General features: G+C 31.8%; 4 protein-coding genes across 8 annotated transcripts; 2 read left to right on the top strand and 2 right to left on the bottom strand.

The window, feature by feature from the left end:
- Positions 1–1550: 1550 nt before the first annotated feature.
- Positions 1551–2255, top strand: LOC130668277 (prefoldin subunit 1). Its single transcript, XM_057470478.1, has one exon. The coding sequence runs from the start codon at positions 1720–1722 to the stop codon at positions 2086–2088; it is 369 nt and encodes a 122-aa protein (XP_057326461.1). The 5' UTR covers positions 1551–1719; the 3' UTR covers positions 2089–2255.
- A 1297-nt stretch (positions 2256–3552) lies between these two features.
- LOC130668270 (chromodomain-helicase-DNA-binding protein Mi-2 homolog) lies at positions 3553–14404 on the bottom strand. Of its 4 annotated transcripts, none has more exons than XM_057470468.1 (11): positions 14186–14404; positions 12503–12594; positions 12277–12399; positions 11899–12189; positions 11533–11826; positions 11214–11451; positions 10793–10957; positions 7642–10598; positions 6493–6584; positions 4695–6382; positions 3553–3791 (listed from the first exon to the last, which is right to left on the bottom strand). In XM_057470468.1, exons 1-11 carry the CDS (start codon positions 14223–14225, stop codon positions 3787–3789), a joined length of 5985 nt encoding a protein of 1994 aa, XP_057326451.1. In that variant the 5' UTR covers positions 14226–14404; the 3' UTR covers positions 3553–3786. The 4 variants fall into 4 exon arrangements, with proteins under 4 accessions (XP_057326451.1, XP_057326450.1, XP_057326453.1 ...); XM_057470467.1 differs by having other exon boundaries at positions 4695–6387; positions 6495–6584; XM_057470470.1 differs by having other exon boundaries at positions 10802–10957.
- Positions 14405–15242: 838 nt separating this feature from the next.
- LOC130668276 (uncharacterized) lies at positions 15243–17990 on the bottom strand. The gene is made up of 4 exons (XM_057470477.1): positions 17852–17990; positions 17562–17732; positions 17387–17495; positions 15243–16431 (listed from the first exon to the last, which is right to left on the bottom strand). Exons 3-4 carry the CDS (start codon positions 17489–17491, stop codon positions 15799–15801), a joined length of 738 nt encoding a protein of 245 aa, XP_057326460.1. The 5' UTR covers positions 17492–17495; positions 17562–17732; positions 17852–17990; the 3' UTR covers positions 15243–15798.
- On the top strand, positions 17896–23365 carry LOC130668271 (ATP-binding cassette sub-family F member 3). Of its 2 annotated transcripts, XM_057470472.1 has the most exons (10): positions 17896–17914; positions 18371–18444; positions 18541–18646; positions 19902–20100; positions 20185–20525; positions 20609–21104; positions 21449–21672; positions 21756–22120; positions 22860–23080; positions 23163–23365. In XM_057470472.1, exons 2-10 carry the CDS (start codon positions 18372–18374, stop codon positions 23307–23309), a joined length of 2172 nt encoding a protein of 723 aa, XP_057326455.1. In that variant the 5' UTR covers positions 17896–17914; position 18371; the 3' UTR covers positions 23310–23365. The 2 variants fall into 2 exon arrangements, with proteins under 2 accessions (XP_057326455.1, XP_057326454.1); XM_057470471.1 differs by lacking the exon at positions 17896–17914 and having other exon boundaries at positions 18227–18444.
- Positions 23366–23559: the final 194 nt, after the last annotated feature.

Genomic DNA, 23559 nt, shown 5'->3' with positions numbered 1-23559 from the left:
TTCGCAAGTTATCGTGTATACGGGTTTCATACTTAACGGACAGGAAATTTTTTAAAACTATTTTTGATGTTTTTTCCGTTTTTATTCAACTAAATAAATTTTTGAAAAGTATGGAATTAATCTCCATTAAATTTTCTTCAAAATAGTATGCAAACCATCTTAATTCCGTAAACTAACAAGGGTATAATAATTGATTAGTTACCGAAGTGAGGCGAAAAAAAATTTTTCGATCGTAAAGCACGAACGAGTCGTGCAAAACGTCACTTAACTGCTATTTCCCACCAGACGATGCCAGATGAGTTTGCTCAGGAACTTGGAAGATATCAGCATCAGCAATTCGCAACACTTAACACTAGCACCGATCACTTAACACTTTGCACTAGCACTGATCTCTTGACTACACCACAGATACTTTGCACAATTTAAATTAATGAAAGATAAATTTTACAATCCTGCACAATTTTACACGACGCCACAATACTGTATTTCTATTCAAACGTAAAGGATTTGTACCACTACTGCCATTGTCGATGATACTGACTGCCGCTATTGGACCGCCAGTTGATACAAAACGATCGACTTTGCGATTCATCGACCGCCCCCACTTTAGCAAACATTTGAACGTTGAATAGTGACGCGCAGAAGCGCCACCTTAGCGCGAAATTTCAAAATTGAAATTCAATAATTTTATTAAAATTTATTTGGGTTAATAATTATATTAATCAGACTAAAAAGTATACTCGAAAGTTTCTATTTTCATCAATAGTTTATTAATTATTTTTATTACTTGCGCGGTAAATTTAAATATTTGAAAAATGACATCAGAAAATGATACTGAAGTTAGCAGACGTCTAATAATTTTCGGATTTTTTTTTCACCAAATCAATAACAAAAAAAAAATATTTGAAAAAATCGCACTTGTAGTTTTTAAAATTTTCTTCATGTGCATATTTTTAGTTTTTTTTTTTTTTTTTTAATAATAGGAAAAGAATTAAAAATCAGAAATCAGAAATCAAAATAAAATGGCGGCAGAATCAGATAGAAATAATTGAAATATAAAAGAAAAAAAAACACATAAGTGTTTTGCGCAAAAACTGCAGCACCACATTTCGGAATGTACCCTTTAAAAAACGGTAATGACTCTATTTTAAGTTTCCGGTTTTGTCCGTGAATTAGATTTAATTGAAAATCAAGTTGAAGAAATAGTGAGTATCCACTGATTCGCAGTAAATTCTATTAATTTTAGAGAATTTCCCGAACATTCTGAGTCTATTTTAATAATAATTCAATTTCACTGCATTTTTATTTTTGACTTTATTTGCATCTCTGCAGATTAAATTAAATGGATTCAAATGTTAAGAATTTAATTACAACAATATCTATGTCTCATTACTCGAACTTCGGATATAAAAGTCAAATATTTTAATAATCAATGAATAAATTATCGGTATAAAAAAAAAATTCCTTTGTTACCAACAGACGTAATAAGAAAATGATAGAATACTATAACCAGATGACTCTCTAAATATTTCTGACAATATATATACTATAAAATTACATTGCCAAATGAAACCTAACCATAAAAAGGCAGTGTAATTAATTTGTGTACAAATAATTTATAAATTTTATAAGTTTGCTATTATCTTAGTCAACAAATTTATTATTTAAATATTTGTTCTGTTGAATTGAAGAACAAAACTTACAAATAAATAAATAAAAATGGCACGCGCACGTGATGAAGAATTAGTAAAAGCCTTCAGTGAGTTACAAGAAAAAGTAACAGATACAGCACAAAAAATAAAGTTAGCGGATTTGCAAATCGATTCACTCAAAAGATCTAAGCAACGGTCCGAATTAACAATCGCCGAAGTTGCTAATTTACCAGCAAATACAAAAACTTACGAGTCCGTTGGCAGAATGTTTTTACTTGACGACATCGCCAGCATTAAATCGGGACTCCAGACAAGGATAAAAAACGCCGATGAAAAAATATCAACTCTCGAAAACAATAAAACAAAATTGTCACAGAGCTTGCAAGAGAGTAAGGACAGTATCCGTGAAATGGTTCAGCAGAAGCAGAATAAATAAGCCGTCAAATGGAGTTAATTAACTTAAGATCAATCCATCGAGTCATCATTTCATCTCTCCATCAATAGAAGAATTTTTTGAATATAAATGATCCTGAAGTTAACAGACAATCAGCAATTTTTTGATTTTTTTTTAAAAACAAGTCAATAAAAAAAAAACTAAAAATATGCACATGTAGAAAATTCAAAAAACTATAGGTGCAATTTTTTTTTATAATTTATCGTTTTGAAAAAAAATTCAAAAATTATTAAACCTCGGCTAACTTTAGTGTCATACATAAATTTAAATTATCAATACATCAATAAAACTTGTCATTAAAACTTGTAATAATTAAAATATTAATTAATAATTATTAATGTTTCATTTATTTTGGCGCTAGGAATGTTACATACAATCTAAATCACTCAACACTTGTAATTTGTTTTTTCTTTATTTTTATTTGAATAAATTTCAATTAATAATAAAAATCTTCATGAAAACTTTAATTATCCAAAAATTTATCACGATTAATTATAATAATATTTTTTTTTTATTTTATTTTTTTCCTTAATTTATAGAAAAAAAAAAAAAAAAAAAAAATTAATCAAACAAAGATAAAAAATAATTAATTAAACATTGAAGATTTTAATTTACAATGTAAGTCAAGATATTTTTTTTTTAATTAATAATTAATAATATAATTAAAAAGTATACACAAATCTTGCAATTAAATATTTTTCAATGAAAAATATTATTTGACAAATTGTTAAAAAGATGATACAATTATCATGTAGGAGGGATGTTACTTTTTTAAAATAATGAATTTCATTATCTAAATGTAAATCTGTTAATTGTTAATTCACATGTCTAACATATTAATGCTATCTATTATAATTAATTCAATGCCTGATGGTTTTATAACTTTGTTATTATTTATTAATTTTTTTTTTCATCTAAGATTGTATATATAATAATAATTATAAAATTATTATTGAATAAACAATTGTACTTAATGCATTGAAAATAATAATAATATTAAAAATAATTATAATTAATAATAATTTTAATTGTAATAATAATCTATTGCTTATAAAAGTTAAAGAATAAATTATACTGCTCCTATTAATTACAATTAATTTTTATTTTTTTAATTAAATGCAGTTGTTAAATTCATTTTTCAAATTAATGACTTTAATTTTGTATCGAACGGTTATGAATATCAAGTTAATTCATTTATAAAAAGAAAAAAAATCGAGGCTTTTATAGATTATAATTCACTATAAAGACGCGTTTTTTAATTGTTAAATATATAAAATTGTGGTATTGTTTTTTATTATTATTTCATTCATGTGATTGTTTTTCTGTTAATAATCGACGCCAAAATTTACAGATAATAAATACAGGAGATGTGATTTATTTGTTTTACTGGTACGTATTTTAAGTGTAGCGTTTTTTTTTTATTTTATTTTATTTTTTTTTTCATTACTCTTAGGTCCTTATCTAGTGAAAAAATTCAACTAGTCACTGTGACTTTAATTAACAAAAATAAAATTACAGCCCGCGTAAAAAATTCACTTGATCATTACTAATAATAGTTAATCGTCGTAATCTTCATATATCATTTATTTAATATTGGGTATTTATTGTTGACGGGCCTTGTTTTTTTCCTTCCCTTTTTCTTCTATCAATCATTTGCCAATTAGGTCGAGTTAATTACATTTAAGCTGCAACAAATGTTGATCATTAATATCTCACATCTTATAAAATTATTTATAGAAATATATATAAGACTGTATCAAATAAAATTATTTTTTTTTTTTCTGTCCCATATAAAAATTACGTTGCATGTAACATACAAAAATTGGAAACCAAGTGGACCCACGAACTCAATTACAAAACGCGCGCTCGTTTAAAATAGATTTCCCATTTAAAGAACATGGGAAAATTTTTTAAACTGAAATTTTATAACTCGTTAACGGATCGATAAATTGAAATGACCATAGCATATTTTTGTAGAGAATCAAATGCTCTACAAAAAAAGGTTTCTTATAATTTTTTGATAAATCTAACCGTTCGAAAGTTATTATTTTACAAAAATTTCAGTTTTTTTTGCAAATAATTAATTTATAAAACTTGTAATTTTTGAACTGTGAAATTAAAAAATTATTAAATGACATACTTTGATTACAAAACAAATGATCTACAAGAAATGTCTTGTGACATTTTGCCATAAGACTGATAGTTTTGCTAGAAAAGTAAAAAAAACGATCAATTTTCCAAAAATTTGAATTTACGCTTAAATAACTTTTGAACGGTTAGATTTATCAAAAAGTTATAAGAGACTTTTTTTGTAGAACATTTGATTCTCTTCGAAAATATGTCATGGTCATTTCAATTTATCGATCCGTTAACAAGTAATGAAATTTCAAAGTTGAAAAAAAATTTTCCCATATTATTTAAATTCGAAATCATATTTAAGTGAGCGCGCGTTTTATAATTGAGTTGGAGGGCCCAACTTGGTACGCAATTTTTCTCATGTTGCATTCAACGTAATTTTCGTGTGAGATCGAAAAAAAAAATATCGATTGTATTCGGCACAGTCTAATATATATTGTAATTTTAATTACCTGTAAAACCTTGAGGTGGTTGTCCCGGTACAGAATATTGTGGCCTAAAGTTACCAAAGTTAGCAGCACCAGCAAAAGTAGCTTGTAATTGACCTCCAGAAAATCCTGCTGGGAATTGTTGAGCCAGTAGTGCAGCTTGTCCAGTCTGATTATTGGCAGCACCAGGTGCTGTAGCAGCCAATCGACTAAGAATTGACCGTTCGGACATTTGAAGCCGCTGTGCAACTGGTGGTATACGTGCAAGTGTTGCAGGTAAGCGACTGACGTCTGATTTCATGTCCGACAACAATTCTTCCAATTGATTAAGAACTTTGTGCAGTACTGCATTAGCTGGTTTATTTCCAGCCAAACTTTCTTTGCTGAGATGCTGATGTGACTCTGCAAGACACTCAACTTCCGCAAATCTAGCGTTCAAACTCATCGCCGGGTGATTTGGATCTTGAGTTAGATTGAGATACGCAGCTCTCCTTAATTGTTCTTCAATAACCAGCGCTTGCTCAAGGAGCTTGAAACGCCGTGCTAGGAATTTATTTTTTATTTCCAAAAAGTTGCCTTTACCAACGTCCATTTTAAAGGGTTCGTTGATGATAGCAAATCTAATGTCGTTCTGAATGTCTTGCCAGCGGCCGTATCCGTGCGTGACAATACCAGCCAGAAGCCAGTAGTCGTGTCTTCGGTGCCAGATTTCATACTCACGACCAGGTACCGCGGCTTTTTCTTCATTCAACCAGAGTGTGTGTAACTCAGTGAAACCACCGTCAGCAATATTGAACATAAATTTGCGCTTAGGTTTAACCTCCGGCTCACTCTCTTTAGTATCTTTTTCTTTATTGCTACTTTTATCATCTTTCTTTTCCTCCTCATCGTCATCTTTGACAATGACAACATCTTCATCAGCATCAACACTAGCTTTCTGTTCACTCGAGGTTTTTTCTTCTGGCTTAACAGCATCTTTGTCATTCTTACCGTCACTTTTATCTTTATCTTTATCTACTGATTCTTCATTTTCTTTATCCTTTTTGGCCTCATCCTCCTTATCTTTATTTTCCTTATCATCCGTAACTTCTGTCGTCTCTTTAGGATCTTTAGTTTCGTCTTTATTCTCCTTCGGATCCTTATCTTTCGTCTCATCCTTGCCGTCTTTACCGTCAGCAGCGTCAGCTGCTTTGGCATCAGCAGCCGTTGCTGAACTCGCGATAGGCGTAGGCGCTGGAGTTGTCGACGCAGACGTTGATGTTGCCGTAGAAGTGGGACTGGGTGCTGTTGAAGTCGCAGGAGTTGCATTACTGCTGCTTGTTGCAGTTGTACTTGCAGCTTCTGGAGTAGCAGCTGTTGTAGTGGCAGCTGCAGTCGCTGACGCTACAGTAGCTGCAGCCGTTGTAGCTGCCGCAACAACAGCAGCAGCAGCAGCAGCATTGGCATCAGTTTTAACTGGCTCAACTGGCTTACGAATCATCTCCGGCATCGAGTAATAACCATTTATGTGTTCAAATTCTTGTACTTTTTTACGAATCAATGACATGACACCAATTCGAGTGAGTACATGCTGACGACTCAGACCCTCACGTGGTACTCCGTCGGCGAATGTTTCAGCGTTGTCTGCACCAGGTTCACACAGATGACGCATGAAGAGTGACACGTAGGCCTTGAAGTTCTTTTCCGATTTCCCCCGTAGGTCTCGCACCAACCTACAGATTAAAGCAGTCCTAACTACAATTCTCGCTCTACTTGTAAATTTTACTATATCATATATTAATACTTAAGAATTAAATATAAATCATGTTACTGGTCAACTAACCATTGCGAATTGAAGGCATCTTGAGGCGGCATACCGTAACGCATTATTGCATTTAAGAATGCCTTTCGTTGTCTAGCATTAAAGCCAAGTACCTATAATAAATTAAAAAAAAAAAAAAAAACAGAGTTCATAAATAAATAAATTGATGAATAACCCAAGTAGCACAGTTGACTTTGTGACATCTATAGCATATCAGTTTTTAGGCTATTTTTTGACATGATAAGGCATCAACATGTTGACAAAACGATCAGAAATTTATGTCACCGAAAAAATATCTACTCAAAAGGTTTGACACAAGTGACGACAAAAAGTAAATTACAAATAGAGGTACAATAAGTCATCTAAACGACTTTTTAATTGACATAAGACAGGAAAAACAACACAAATTTTCTCTGTCTCCGAAACCAACATCTGTATGTCTTATTTATACCAAAAAAAGTGACTGAGACTAAAAAAAAAAAAATGTATCTTATCCTTTTAAAAGACATCTTAAAGCTGCCTCTGTGCTACTTGGGAAAAAAAAAAATATTTGGATAATCCGAAAGTGCACGCCTCGAACGCTAATGTTATATTTAAAAAAATTGAATTTTAGAAACGTTTGAATCACTCGGGTTTTTTTTTCATAGAAATTTCCATAGTAAATTTACGGTAATAAAAGTCAACAAAAAGAGTGATAAGGAGAATGTTCCTAATAAAAATGGCTGCAGTGTGTTTGTTTACATGTAAAATTGCTGGTTTTAAAAGTAATAATTTATTATAAAAAAATGAGAAGGACTACAGTAGTGATTTTCGATCAGAACCTTTGTTCCATAATTCTGAAGACTGTGAAAAAAAATTAAGTCGTTTCATCAAATCGTTCTCGAGATATCCGTACCAAGACTTTTTTTTTAACCACAGATAAATTCTTTTTATTGAATTTTTTTTTATATTAATACGTATCGGACAACTTAAAAACAGTATCAGGCTTATTCATTAGTGTTCCCTTCTTATATTGATGTGCTTTTCATAACGTGTAAGTGTAGTATAAAAATAATATATACAGTTTAATGTGAGGAAATCGCGTGACCTTGACAAGTCGGTCTCTGCTTCGCGTTTGAGGCGTGCAAAAATAAATGAGTAGCAATAAATAATTAAAAACATTAATAATACCTCAATATTTCCATTAACACGCGCAAGTAAAGGTGGCAATGGCCTGTCTTTCTCATCACGTCGTTCCAAACGACGTCTACTACGACGCGACAGCAAGTCACCGTCACCTTTCTCATCAAAGTCATCATCCTCCTTGTCATCATCACTGGGTGCACTGAAATCGCTATTGTAATCCGACAAATTCTCTTGCCAAGGTTGATCGTCGCGGGCACCCTGGTCGCCCGTCACACCACCGTCATTGTAATTGACTTGTTTCCTAACACGTTTACCTTTGCCGAGTGTTCTCGCCATGTCCTCTTGCTGCTGTTCGTAATGATGCCTGAGCAATTTAATCCAGTAAGCTGGGTCTGTATTCTCAGCTTCCTGTTTTATAATTTCCGTGTCAGCTTCTTCCTCAGTTTCACCTTCTTTAGTAACATAAGAGGCAACTTTAAATGAACTTAAGTACTCATTTGCCCAATTCTCTTTTTGCTCGATACCCTCTTTACTACGATCGAGCAATTCAGTAACAGCTTTGTCGTCATAATGAATAGCTTCGTCTTCTTTACCTTCTTCTTCTTTGAACAATTCTTCAGTACCAAAACGCAATATATCATCTAACTCTTGTTTACTGAAATTAGCACCTTTACCACCCATACCAGGTCTTACAACTAAATGTGTAAGCATCATCTTACGTTTGGCAACTTGGGTAACACGTTCCTCAACGGAATTACGAGTTACAAATCGATAAATCATAACTTTATTGGCTTGACCGATTCTGTGTGCTCTACTGAATGCTTGAATATCATTGTGGGGATTCCAATCAGAATCGTATATTATCACAGTGTCAGCTGTTGCTAAATTAATACCAAGACCACCGGCACGTGTTGACAGTAAAAATACAAATTGTTGAGCACCTGGAGCATTAAATCTATCAATAGCCTCTTGTCGCTGTGTACCCGTTATATTACCATCTATTCTTTCGTATTTATAACCTTCGCCTTCCAAATAATCCTCCAATATATCCAACATTTTCGTCATTTGTGAGAATATAAGAACACGGTGTCCATCATCCCGTAATTTTTTTAACATTCTACTTAAAAGAACTAATTTACCAGCTGCTTTAATCAATGCCGTTCCTTCGTAGTTACCATTTGGACCAGTTGGTGCTTCTTGTGATGCCGCGGGGAATAAGTACGGATGATTACAGCATTTCTTTAAATCCATCATAATATTTAAGAGTGATACTTGTTGACCACCACCTTTTGGATTCAATGCTTCGAAGTTTCTCGTCAATATATACTTGTAATATTTCTTCTGCATCGGTGACAATTCAACACGTACAATAAATTCTGATTTACTTGGCATATTTTTTAGCACATCGGCTTTCAATCTACGCAACATGTGGGGCCCAAGCATTTCGTGTAATTTTTTAACCTGCTCTTCTTTTGAAATATCAGCAAATTCATTCTGGAATGCCGACAAATCGTTGAACTTGTCACGACACAGGAAATTCAACAAGTGGAATAATTCTTCAAGATTATTTTGCAAGGGTGTACCAGTTAGTAATAATTTGTAAGCAATGTTGTAAGATGCTAGTAATCTGAAGAATTTCGATTGATTGGATTTGAGACGATGAGCTTCGTCAACAACCAACACAGCCCAGTCGATAGATCCCAAACACGCTGAATCAATAGAAATAAGTTCGTAACTCGTGAGCAGTACATTAAATTTAATTGACGATGAACGTATTTTAGATGCGCGACCACCTCGTACAGCACCTTCTTCAAATGACAATTCGTTTTCACGAATAACAATACGACTGTCTTTATCACCGACATATGTAACGCAGTAAAAATCAGGTGCCCATGTTTCAAACTCACGCTCCCAATTTATAATTGTTGAAAGTGGAACGGAAACAAGGAACGGCCCTTTACAGTGACCTTCTTTGTACAGCGAATATAAGAATACAATTGTCTGTATAGTTTTACCGAGACCCATCTCGTCGGCAAGAATAGTATCGATACCTTGACCCCATGAGTAACGCAACCAATTGAGACCTTCTAATTGATAAGGATGGAGCTGCATACCAGTGACGTCTAAGTAATCGGGCTGACGTTCGAATTTTTTCTTCAAATCAGTTGTAGGTTTGTCTGGCGGCGGAGTGTATCGTTTTGGCTGTCGTTCCTCGTCATCAATTAATTCCCGTGTTTTAGATTTTTTACCTTTACCTTTTTTGCCCTTTCTCGAGGTATGTCCGTCAGCACAATTTGCCGCACGTAAATCCAAATAATAATCTATAGCTTGTTTGAATCCCGGGATATCGGCATTCTCATCTTCCCAAGTTGCCTGATCGTATCCAAGATCACGCCATTTAACTAAATATGTTGCGCGTCCGTCTCTCTGTAGACGATGATTGATAACGCGATGTATTATCAGCCACTCGGGTCTGATACCGTACTTGAAGAAACGATCTTCTAAGTTATAACTGTCTTTATTTTCAGCACAATCGCGCTTGTTACGTTTTGAACGTGAATCACTTTCGTCGAGTGGCTCTTCTAGTTTTGGCGGTTCATCCATATCATACTTACGTGAGTAATTACGAAACATGAGAGGATGAAATACATCAAGTTGTAATTCACTTATCCAGTCACAATGCCAGTAAGACATTTCAGCCCATTTTACAAAGAACTCACGCATTCTCCGTTGCTTTGGAGCAGCTTTACTCGTTGATGGCTCTTCTGATGGACTCTCTGGACACTCTTTCCATCGCCATGTCAATATTTTCGATACTTTACCCATTATCGGCGGACAAGAGCATCGTGGACATTTCCAATCACCATCAGGAATTTCTGACAACGGTGGATTCAAACAGTGGGTGTGATAAGCACTTGTACAGCTGTCGCAACACAACAATTCACCGCCGTCTTTACATACACGACAGAACTCCATGTGTTCATCGTCATCATCAGCGGCACCTTGAAGATCAACCAAACAAAAAGTATATTAATATATTCACCCTTGCGTGAGAGAAATAAACAAGTACTATAACACAACAATAAAAAAAAGAACAAATAAAAAAGACCAACACACAATGGAGGGGCCCTTCTTTTCTCACGGTAACAGACAACTAATGAGGTGGATCGAGGGAGAGGATTTTTATCTAAGATACCTGTAATACCTTCGCCTTCGCAGTGCGGACAGCTCCATTTTCCCTCTGGAGTCTCTTCCAGCTCAGGCTCCAAACAGACCAAGTGATAAGCACGCGGACAAGTGTCGCAGAGAATTATTTCACCACCTTGTTGACATACTTCACAGTAATCCTGGTGATCAGTCTAAAATAAAATAATATATCGGTCATTCTACATGTCGGAAATTTACTAATAATTCATGACTCGATATTTCAAGTCATCCGTTCGATTTAAATATTTTTTTACACTAAAACAATAAGGCAGAGCTAAGCATCGAAGCATATGCGTTCTCTATTGGAGGTTTAGCTATTAAAGACCAATGATTATGAGAATGTAAAAATAAATAAACGACAGCTATGAACGCATAAGCCAGGTAGCTTAACTCTACCTATAAACTTTCCTCTCCATCTGGGAATTTAGACGTCGTCTTCGTTTTCTTCTTCTTCTTCGACTTATTTCCAATCTTTGTCTTGGCCTTCCTGCGAACTGGAGGCTCAGCTGGTGGTTCTGCGGCCACATCTTCGCTACCCTTGGCATTACTTTCTGTGCTGGGCACTTCTTCAGCGTCTGCTAACATTTGCTCAAACTCTACGTCAGAATCTCGGTCAGAACCTGCAGCACTACCTTCTGCTTCTTCATCCTGGTAAATAAAAATTAATAAATGAAAATTTTAATCATAAATAAATATAAATGATAACAATTAATAGCAATAAGTACTTACAGAGCTTCCACGTTTACGTTTGCCCAGTTTTATTTTAAGTGTGGGTACTTTGGACGCTTTCTTGCCTTTCTTAGCACGGGAACCACGTGATTTTTTCTTGCGATCACTGTCCTCATCATCGTCCTCATCTTCTTCCACTTCTTGAATTGGCGCACCGCGATTTGGTCTAACGCTTCTGGTTTCTTCATCAGCGTTATGTGTTGACACTTCAGAATCTGGTTGTGTATGAGGATTTAATTCCGAGAAATCACGCCATTTAGCAGCTACCAACATCATCAACTTGGACATTGGCACCTAAAATAAAAAGTTTTCATTAGTTTTATACTGACAATGTATTAATAAAAATTCCAGGTAATTATAGCAAACCTTTGGATTCTCCTTCGCCAGAAGAGGTCGCACGTGTTGTTGAAACAATTTGTAAGTCGTAAAGTTCTGGAAATCGGCGTCAGTGTAGTCAATCGGTATATCAGTTAAACCGAATGTACTGCAAACTTCGTCTATCGTTGGCATTCCAGTGGCTGGTTCCTGCTGTACAGGTGTGGTTGATGTATGGCCAGATGATTTTCTCGATGATGATTTTCTGCTTTTGCGATTACTCGCATAATCACTGTCTTCACCAGCTCCTTCACCAGCAACTTCTGCTCCAAAATCGCTCTCCTATTTTCAAAACCAATTAAATTAATATTTCAAACATAAAAAATTAATTAATTTATAATAATAATGATAATAAGAAACGTTAATTACATCTCCAGAGTCTGATTTTTTCTTTTTCTTCTTTTTCTTCCCTTTTTTATCTTCACCTCTAGCTTTCCTCTTTTTTCCTTTCTTTTTCTTACGTTCCTCTGGCTCATAATCGTCATCTTCCTCCTGTTAAACATTTACATTTATTTATTTAATAAATAATTTAAGTCATAATAATTAATTATTAATTAACAATCGAGTAATAGAATAGTAATAGAATAGTAATTACAGGTCTTTGAGCATCCTCAGCATCAGAAGAACCTTCAGGCGGTGGGTTAACAGCCGTTACCTGAGTACTGCTCTCATCAACGTCTTCTTCCCCTAAAAATCAATAAAATTCATATACATATATTCTCTTATCGATCCTCGAAAAGTTTAATTAAACTTTTATTACAAACTCCACCGAATATTATTCCTCAAAATTAAATTTAGCTCATAAATAAACTGGGGTTCAAGATTTAATTTTATTTCCAGACGACAAGTAGAAATAAAATCCAATGAAAATGAAAAAAAATATTGTCATGACTTTTCATGAAAACATGAATGTAATTTTCGTGCTAATCCGCGTCCCATGAGTGCTTTGTATAAATGTGTGGCCGCCATTTTCTTCTTTGAAAGGGCGAACACACCACACTCTCAGTATCTGACAATACCATCTACTCAAACTATTTTCTTTTTCATTTTTTTTTTCTCATTAAAATTTTTTTCTTCTCATTTCAATTAAAAAAAAAAGAATAATTATTTTCAACATACGATTTTTAAAAAATCACATAAATTTTTTGAAACATAAAAAAAATTGTTATATAAATTAAAAATTTCATTTACTTTCCTAGTATCAACATATGAACTAATGAATAAAATTATAATTTTATTTTAATATAATTATAAATAATTATTAGGAATCTTGGTTAGTTTTAATTACAACCTCAAAGTACATGAGTGTGAATGTAGCAGACATCATAAAAATTTAAAACTATAAATAATTTTAAAAATATTTACAAAAAATGCACTTAATAATTTTAAAATTTTTTAAATGTGCATTTTTAAAAATTTTATTTCATCAATTATTGAGTTTATTTATTAATAATTTAAAATTGGTCTGATGTCTGCTACATTCACACTCATCAAAATACTTGAATATTTAAAATCTCAAAACAATAATAAATAAAAATATTTAAATTAAACCAAGACGCAATTAACTGCTGCTTTATTGCAAAATAATTAAACCAGTTTATAAAAAAAAATAGAATTAATAAATTTTAAATCGGTATCCAAACGACATAAACGTGATGGTGAACCGACTAGCTTATCTGTTATCAGTGAATACAAATAATTTGAAATATAAAATAATTTAAATAAAAATCAACATAAAATTAAAATATTTAGTAAACGTGGAGCTTTTACTACAAGCTAAATACTCTCGAACCTTCTAATAATAATTAGTAATAAATAATCCATAGTAATAATAATAACATTAAAAATATCTAAATAAATATTATTACGAAATAAACCGACAAAGTTGTCGATAAAATGCACCAGTCAACTATTTGACAACGAGCAGAGAGAAAGAGACAGCGTCACACAAAATGACAAAAAGATAGGCTAATTAATTATTAAAAAAAAAAAATTAAGTCTTCCATCACTAAATCCTCGTATCCACTGGCATGCTCTCCTTGAAAAAAATTTTTAAAAAAATGAATCAGTGGATAAAAGTTTAAAAATATAAAAAGTTAAACAAACGAATGGAAATATTAAAAGATTGTAATAATGAAAAATTGCACAGGACCAATTGACATGGCAGCCATCGTACGAAAAGCGCGCGTCCTCCCCTAGATGATATTGTCCGTGCAAGAGACCGATACTTTTTCCGGTAAATATTTAATAAATGTAATATATATATTTATAAACTTACCCGCGTAATTATCTTCAACTTCCTCGTCAGAAGCCATCATCAATGCGTGGCTCAAATTATTAACAAATATAACGTATTATAATTTTTAACAACAAATATTAGTAAGAGTGGACAAAAAACGAGTAGTACACAGCGCGGTAATGGTTACTACATTAACATTAACCAACGTTACTAGATGCCTCACGACTCGGCTCGCGCTTGGGTTTCAGAGCTTCGGATTCATGTTCGGCTTCGCCGATCGCACTCACTTACACTCACACAACTTTATTATGAATTTCTGTCTGTGTGTGTTCGGTGTCTGGGTTCATGTGTATTTTCCCGGTGACTACGTCTACATACACGTCGCTCTTTCATATATATACATATATATATCCTTCTATCTCTATGTATCAATCATATTATCTCATTCTTTCCTATGAACAATTTATATTCTCCTTACACTTTTTCATCGGTTTTCTCTCTTACAAAATATGTGTTCCCCCACTCTAGCTCTTTTTTAGAGGTACCCCCCCCCATCCCTTCACCATCACCGAGTGCCATTTACTTGAAACTGTTCACTTACACAATTACAAACTATTCAACACACGTACATTCATAGTTTTATGAATATATGTATATAAAGTATAACGAAAAAGACGCCTAGGGAAACTATTTTTACCCCCTCCACTTTTTTACATACATATATATTTATATATGTATATATGTGCATGTGGGAGTCCTTTACCCTTCCTTTCATTTTTTGGAAAGTACAATTGGTTCAGTAATTTAAATTTTTTCTATGGCTGGAATAAAATTCAAATTTTTAAATAAAATAAATAATTAAATCATGATTTTCAAATTATTGATTAACATAGAGATGATTTAATTTATGGGATTTTGTAAAAAACGTCCTGAGTTTTTGAAAATAAAAATAAATTTTTTGGGTCACTAAAAGTGCACCTGGAGCTACATATGGTTTAAAAAAAGAACGTAATAAATATAAGAAGTATGAAGATTTGATAAATGGTATCTAAGATCTAACGGGATTTTTTGTTGCAATGAAAAAAGGAAATATTGATCTACATACTTCTGTTTGTCTTTTATTATTTAATTATACATTTTTACTTAAAATTATGTACATGATTAAAATTTTAAAGCATGGATTTAAAATCCGTATGATTTAAATTTATTTTTAAAAATCAATAAATTTAATAAATTAATAATTTTAATAACACAATTATTATTTAATATTAAGTGTCATGTACTGGAAAGCTTTACTTTCTATGGCATAAAGAAGGAGCGAGCGATTTTAATTAAAATTTATTATTATTTTAATTTTATAATAAAGACATTAATTGGAGTACTTATCATTTATGTATAATATTTCATGATTTATATATGTATACAAATAAAATATAACATTACTTGGCTTTAAATACCTTCTGATATAAGTCTTTTATTTAAACGATTAAAAAATTAATAAGTCAAAAAAAAAATATATATATGAATCTTAATATATGTAGAAATAAAATGACTGATGTAAACGTAATAACTGGCATAATTAAACAACAATAAAATCTAATTATCTTTATGACAATAATAATAATAATAAAGAATTTAAAAAAAAAAATATCTCAGACATAATCGACACCGAGTACACTCAGTCCTTTAATTTTGATGGCTTCAGACACAGCTCGCTCTAAAATATCTTGCTGTTGATCGCCATCGTCATTCTTATCTACACTCCAATTACTATTATTACTACTACTAATATTATTATGTTTAATTATTTTATCATCAAATGATTGGAATGTTCGCGGTTTAATTATTTTAGTGGATGATGTTGCTGATGCTGAGTTTGAATCATTTGATTCTGATGACAATTCAACAGCAGGTGTTATATTATTAGTACAATTAATAGGACTTGATATATTGTAATCATCATCACTGAACCAATAATTATCATTAGTAGTAGAATGTGAAGAAAAATTAGTATTAAATGAGGAATGTACAAGTCCATGATTACGTATTGCCATCATGACAGCATGATCTTCCATCTCAGATTCACCTGTTGATAATCTCAACTGTATACGTTCTGTTGGTGGTGTTAATATGTATGTCTCCATAACGCGATTTATTGTATTGTCAACGGATCCCATATAGCAATGCTTGTCGATTTGATACTGATGATAACGTTGAAACTTTTCACGGTTCAGTAGTTCGTTGTCAGGTTCCGCTGAACTTGAATCCTGAACCAACTGATGAATCTAAACAAAACCAGTATTATAATTTTTAATTATTTATAATGCAAGTGTTTAATTTTTTTGTAAGATGTCAAAGAGATGATTGTCAACCCTTCAGCACTCTCGTGTTTTTTAATGTCTCGCTTACAATCCCAAGAACAAAAAAAAAATTGTTGACTTTTTTGTTAAATTTAAAGTAACAATTTGTTGTAATGCAACTAATTGTTAACTTAAATTAAAAAATTTTATTTTTTTGTGCCGCTTGGGATACAGTGACATCCTATAATTTGAATGATGATCCTGAAGTTAGCAGACAATCAACAATTTTCGGATTTTTTTTTCAACTAATTAAAAAAAAAAAACTAATAATATACACATGTAGAAAATTTAAAAAACTGTAGGTGTCATTCTCGGAAATTTTTTTTTTCTTTTAATTTATCCGTTTTAAAAAAATAAAAAAATATTTGAATAGTGTCCTGTGAGCAAAATGGACTTAAGGATGGGCAGTACTAACCGAATTTTACTTTCCTAATTATGTTTTAAATAATTACGTCACTCCAATAAAGAAAATCATCCGAAAAATTATAAAAATTGCCGTAATAACAATTGATTAATAAATTAAATTCAAAAATTCAGTTCATACGGCCCAGCCTTGGCGGGAGTGCTGACGTTAAGAATTTGTATTTCAAAAATTTATAACAGGGTAGTGATTTAAATATTATAAAATTCCCTGATTATTCACTGACTAGAAAAAACATCTGACTATTTTTAAAATTCGTAATTATAACAAAAAATAAAAATGTATTCAGCAGTAGTCTTATTTGTCGATGATATTCTTAATAAATAAATTTACAAAAACATACATAATTAATTTAATTACTACCAATTAATCAATCAATCAATCAATCAATCAATCAATAATTAAACATTACGCCAGTAAGTTGATTCACTTATTAATGAAGTATTCAAATTTAATTACCGATTGTCCATCATCGTTTTTATTTAAAAAATTAACACACTGTCTCTTAGGAGGAGCAGGACGCTCATGATCTTCAGTGTCTGATTCTTCGACGTCAGTGGCCATTATACTAATAAATTAAACACATAATTAATATAAAGTAACAATACATCAATAACTTACAATAAATACAAACCAATTAATACGTCAAAATATATATATTTATCTTAATAAAAATATATATTTATTTAAAATAAAATTTCCTGAGATTCTTGATCCGTGAAAAAATTTACTCCATTTTAGTATCAGGAAATTTTTTATAATTTTATAAAAAGTATTCTGTCGTGATGTTACAGTTAATAATAATCTGTAGAGTGAAAGTAAATGTTTATAATTAATTTAAAATCATTAATGTATTTATTTGACAATAATAATAAACATTTATTGTTGAGAGAAAACGTCAATATAACAGAGGATTGCACGCACCCAGTAATACAGTTTGACAAGCATCAAGATGGCGAGTTTAATATAAAAAAAATAATTTCCATTGTAATATTATTATATTTAACATTATTTATAATATTTAAATAATAATTATTATTACTAAGTGTCATATTATAACCTCAGTATTAATGAATGTCATAATCAACAATAATAAAAAAGACCGGATATTAATTTTTTAATGATTGAAAATATTATGGTTTTAGTTTTCGATATAAAAAGACACTCGTTTGAATTCGGTGGTACCAAAATGGAGTCTATTTAGTAGTAAAGGCACATGTGTGTTACAGTAACTAATAAAAAAATTCATTTTATCACATATATATTATATACTGTACATAATATAGACAATTACAAGTTTGTTATTTGACATTTAGCAACAAAAACACCCAAATAATTGTTATATTGTTATTTTTTATTTTAATTATTTATACCGTCTCATATAATAAACAATAATAATTTATAAATAATTACATATTATTATTAAAAATATTTTTTAATTAGTATGGCAGAGTGTGGTGACTATATAAGAAGTAAATTTCCAACGATTGATGATGAATTGTATCATTATGTTGAAAGTAATGTCATGATGTATAACCTAAATAATTAACCTTTGACAGTTGGGTTACATTTATGAATAAATGGGTAAAATTATTTGAATTTAATTTTTTTAGGTATTCTTGACAGTTCAAAAGATGACTTTGAGGATGGAGATGAAGTTTATGAAGCCATTGGACAGGTTTTGCATGAGGTAGCTGATAAATCTGAAAACGAGGTTAGGTCTGTAAACATTTTACTTATTTATTATACTATTATTTATTTATGGGAATCATACAATTTTTCATGATACTGAAGTCAGCTGACATCTAATAATTTTTTCAATTTTTTAAAAACGGTAAGTTATAAAAAATAAATATTTAAAAAAATTGCACTTATAGTTTTTTAAATTTTCTGTGTGTGCGTATTTTTAGTTTTTTAAATTGATCTGTTGAAAATAAAGATTTCAAAAATTATTAATTGTCTGTCAACTTCAGCATTATAATTTTTCGGATGATTCTGAAGTTAGACAATTAGCAATTGTAGGATTTTTTATCTACGAGTCAATTTAAAAAACTATCGGTGCAACTTTTAAAAATATTTTTATTTTATAATTTGTCGGTTTTAAAAAAATCTAAAAATTATCAGACCGGCTTTCAGTATCATTTTAATGATCTTTTAGGATTTTTTTTTGGAGCAAATCAATTACAAAAAAAAGACACTAAAAATATGCGCATGTAGGAATTTTAAAAAACTACAAGTGCAATTTTTAAAAATATTTTATTTTTTTATAAATTATCGTTTTTAAAAAATTCAAAAACTATTAGACATCAGCTGAGCTCAGTATCGTTTTAATGATCCTAGAGTTGGTAGACAGTTCAAAATTTGCGGATTTTTTTTTTGAGCAAATTAATTACAAAAAAAAAAAAAAAAAAAAAAAAAATATATGCACATGTAGAAAATTAAAAAAACTTCAAGTGCAATTATTTTAAATATTTCATTTTTTATAAATTATCGTTTTTAAAAAATTCAAAAAACTATTAGACGTCAGTTAACTTCAGTATCATATCATTTTCTCGGTTCTCTGTATCTTCAAAGTTTACAAATTTAAATACTCACATATCTTTCAATTAGTTCATTTAATCCGCCGAGTTTTACATCAGATTGTCTTGAAAAACATCAGGGGATAGAATTAAAATTACAGTTACTGACTTGAACCTTGAATCTTTGATTGAACAATAGCGCTGATAAATTATTGTATTATCAATTTCACATGATAAATTATTGTAATTTAAAATAACACAATTATTTACTACTGTAAGATGGGTCGTGTCGTGTCTATCTAAAGTGTAGAAAAATAAATTGCATACTTTGAATAATTTAAATTAACCAATAAAAAATGTGTCATCAATCTACCAGTTCCGCTCCACTAGTTCATAATTATTTTATTTATTTATTTATAGAATTGTTAATAATATATATACTTTTTTGTCAATAGGCAAATATGCTGCAAACTGTTGGAGATGTTGAAAGGTGAAAACCTAAAAAATGGTGATGATAATTTGAGGGAAAAACAGAAAAATGGAGTGAATAAGGTGTTGAATGCCCCAGTTAATTTGGGTGCGATGGCTGCGACTTTGGAAGCACAAGTTGAACAGATTAAAAGTATATGGGTTACAACTAGGGATGATACTATGGTAATTTATTTGAAGATTATAAATTTTTTGTGTTGCTATAAGGTGTAGTTTTGTTTGATTTATTAATATGCTCGGTAATTGCAGAAAGTTGATGCTAAAAAATTGGAGAAAGCTGAAGCAAAGCTCCAACAAAAGCTAGACAAACGAACGGGTAACGAGTCAACTAATAATGCCAAAAATAATAACGCAACTCCCTCAATAGAATTGGCATCTGCGAGTCAAATGATGAGTAAAAAAGACAGTCGTATGGAGAGCAAAGGGACGACAAATAGGGCTCAAGATATCAGGATTGAAAACTTTGATGTTGCTTATGGAGATCGAGTTTTACTTCAAGGAGCTGATTTGACGTTAGCTTATGGTAGACGTTACGGTTTCATTGGACGAAATGGTTTAGGAAAAACTACACTGCTTCGTATGATATCTAGGTGAATTACATTTTTATTTACTAAGTAATTTTTGTTGCGATAAATTTAAAAAATGAAAAATTTAATAACGTTTTGTTAATTAGTAAACAACTGAGAATACCTTCACATATTCGAGTATTGCATGTAGAACAAGAAGTAGCTGGCAATGAAACGTCAGCACTAGATTCCGTACTTGAGTGCGATATTGAAAGGAGTAATTTGTTGAGCCGCGAGGCTGAGCTTCAGGCACTTATTGAAAAAGAGGGAGGTAAAAATGACGCGATTGATGAAGAACTAGCAAAGGTTTACGAAGCAATGCAGCATGCGGAGGTTGATAAAGCTCCAGCTAAAGCCAGTGCAATATTATCGGGTCTTGGTTTTACTGTCGAGCGACAATCTTGGCCGACAAAGTCGTTTTCTGGTGGTTGGAGAATGCGTCTCGCACTTGCAAGAGCACTTTTCTCGAGGCCTGATCTTTTATTACTTGATGAACCCACAAACATGTTGGATATTAAAGCAATTGTTTGGTTAGAGAAATATCTTCAATCGTGGCCTACGACATTGCTTGTTGTTTCTCACGACCGTAACTTCTTAGATACTGTAAGTTTTGTTTGTATTTGAACTTTAATTATTATTGTTTACTTTTACTATCTTACACTGTAAAAAATTTGCGGAGTGAACACGGGTTAAATCCGGAGTGAAATTTACTCCGAAGGGGAGTTTATTTTAATATTAAAATCCCGAATCGGAGTGAATGTGGGTGTAAATAAAATGCTGATCACTCCGAGATCCGCTGAAAAAACAAACTTACCACTTACTCCGTATGCGAAGTGATTTTTTTTTCAACTAGAGTGAATTCGGATTTGAATAAAACTCTAGATTCATTTCGGATTTTTTACAGTGTACTTGACAGACTCATTTATTTATTTACTGTTGATACTCAGGTTCCAACGGATATTTTGTACCTGAAAGCACAAAAGCTTGAAGCATACCGTGGTAATTATGAACAGTTTGAAAAGACAAAGGGTGAACGTGAGAGGAATTTGCAACGAGAGTATGAGGCGCAGCAAGCTAAGAGAGCCCATGTACAAGAGTTCATTGATCGGTTTCGTTACAATGCTAATCGAGCTTCTAGTGTACAGAGTAAAATAAAAATGCTGGAAAAACTGTTAGTAACTTTTAATTAAAATGTATATTAAATTAAAATTTTAAAAATTTATAACTATAATTATAATGGTCTTAATTTTACAGGCCAGAGTTGAAGGCTGTTGAGAAAGAGACTGAAGTGACACTTCGTTTCCCAGAGGTAGAGCCACTCAGTTCACCAATACTTCAACTTAATGAAATCATGTTTCGTTACGAAAGCTCTCCACCTAACGAATACGTTCTGTCTAATGTCAATCTCACTGCCTCGCAACAGTCGCGCATTTGTATTGTTGGTGAAAACGGAGCTGGTAAAACAACATTACTAAAAATTATAACCGGAGCTCTGAGTCCAACCCGCGGTACCGTACATCTTAATCGTAATCTCAAGTTTGGATACTTCAGTCAGCATCATGTTGATCAATTAGACTTGGGAGTTTGTCCTGTTGAACTTTTGCAAAATCACTTTCCAGGTAATTTTAAATAAACTAATAATTATTAATGGCAAATAAATAAAAATATTAATAAATAAAGCGGCAGAGTGGCTCGGGCGATCACCAAAGTTGAGTAGCATTGAACATGAATGATACTTGGCTGGGTGACCGCTTAACCACACGTCGGGCTCGAACGATCGCTAATCTAGTGACTTGTAAATAAACTCAGGATGAAGATCTAGTGAGTAGTAAAGTGAGAATTTTATCGATCACTAGAGCTTCGTCCGTGCAGACTGTACTGGCATGGGTTTTCTCTGTGGTTTCCTCATGCCGCTGCACTTCCACCGCAAGATGAGGTGTAGAGTATTTCGTAATGATGCAGTACAGTAGGCGCAAGTTAAAAGGGAAAAGAGCTAGGGAGAAATGTTAAGGAAAACTTTGTAAAAGGCTGAAAAAACCGTACAAATATCCTGATAGAAAGACTTTTTGGTCAGAAAGTTGATGTCAATTAGTTGTGATCAATTTTACGACAACTTTCAGCTTTTGTAACTGTTGACTACAAGTTGTTACTAACTTTTTAAGAAAATTGAAGGCAACTTTCCTTCAACTAATGGAATGCTAACTTTTACCATCAACTTTCTCAGAAAGTTGGCAAAAAACTGACGTCAACTTATGAAAATGCCAATTTTTGCAGCCAACTGGTGACAAGTTGCTGCTGCAGATTCTCGCTAGCTTGGCTATCAGGGTAATAAAATAATAATAATAAATAATATTTTAGGAAAACCGATTGAAGAATACAGAAGGATGCTTGGAAGTTTTGGTGTCAGTGGTGACTTAGCTTTACAAACAATAAACTCATTGTCTGGTGGTCAGAAATCAAGAGTTGCATTTGCGCTAATGTGTGCAGCATTACCAAATTTCTTAGTACTTGATGAACCGACTAATCATCTTGACATTGAATCAATAGAAGCTCTTGGTAAAGCTCTCAACACATGCCAGGTACTCTATCAATATTTATTATTTACTGACTTAATAATTAATTAAATTTACTACACTGTATTAATTAAAATAAAATAAACAGGCTGGTGTCATCTTGGTATCTCACGACGAAAGATTAATACGAATGGTATGCACTGAGCTATGGGTATGTGAAAAAGGTACTGTACATTGTATGGAAGGCGGGTTTGACGAGTACCGCAGAATTGTCGAGAAAGAACTTGAAGCATAGGCAATTTAAATTATATTTCTTACTCATCAATTTTAATAAAATAATTATTGATATTACGGTGCGTTCACACTTGTATTATTTATATACATATAAATATAATCATGATTAATTATTAATTATAAAATATTGTTCATTGATTTCTTGTGCTGCGATTGTTTATAATAATTGCGCATGAGAAAAACGCTAGTTAGTTTTTAAAAATAACACCTTTATATTTTTATGTCATAGCAATTGTGTACAAATTTATGTA

This window comes from Microplitis mediator, chromosome 5 (assembly GCF_029852145.1).
Source record: "Microplitis mediator isolate UGA2020A chromosome 5, iyMicMedi2.1, whole genome shotgun sequence".
Lineage (NCBI taxonomy): Eukaryota > Metazoa > Arthropoda > Insecta > Hymenoptera > Braconidae > Microplitis > Microplitis mediator.
The sequence above is the reverse complement of the archived record's forward strand: the minus strand, read 5'-3'. Positions and strand labels throughout refer to the sequence as shown.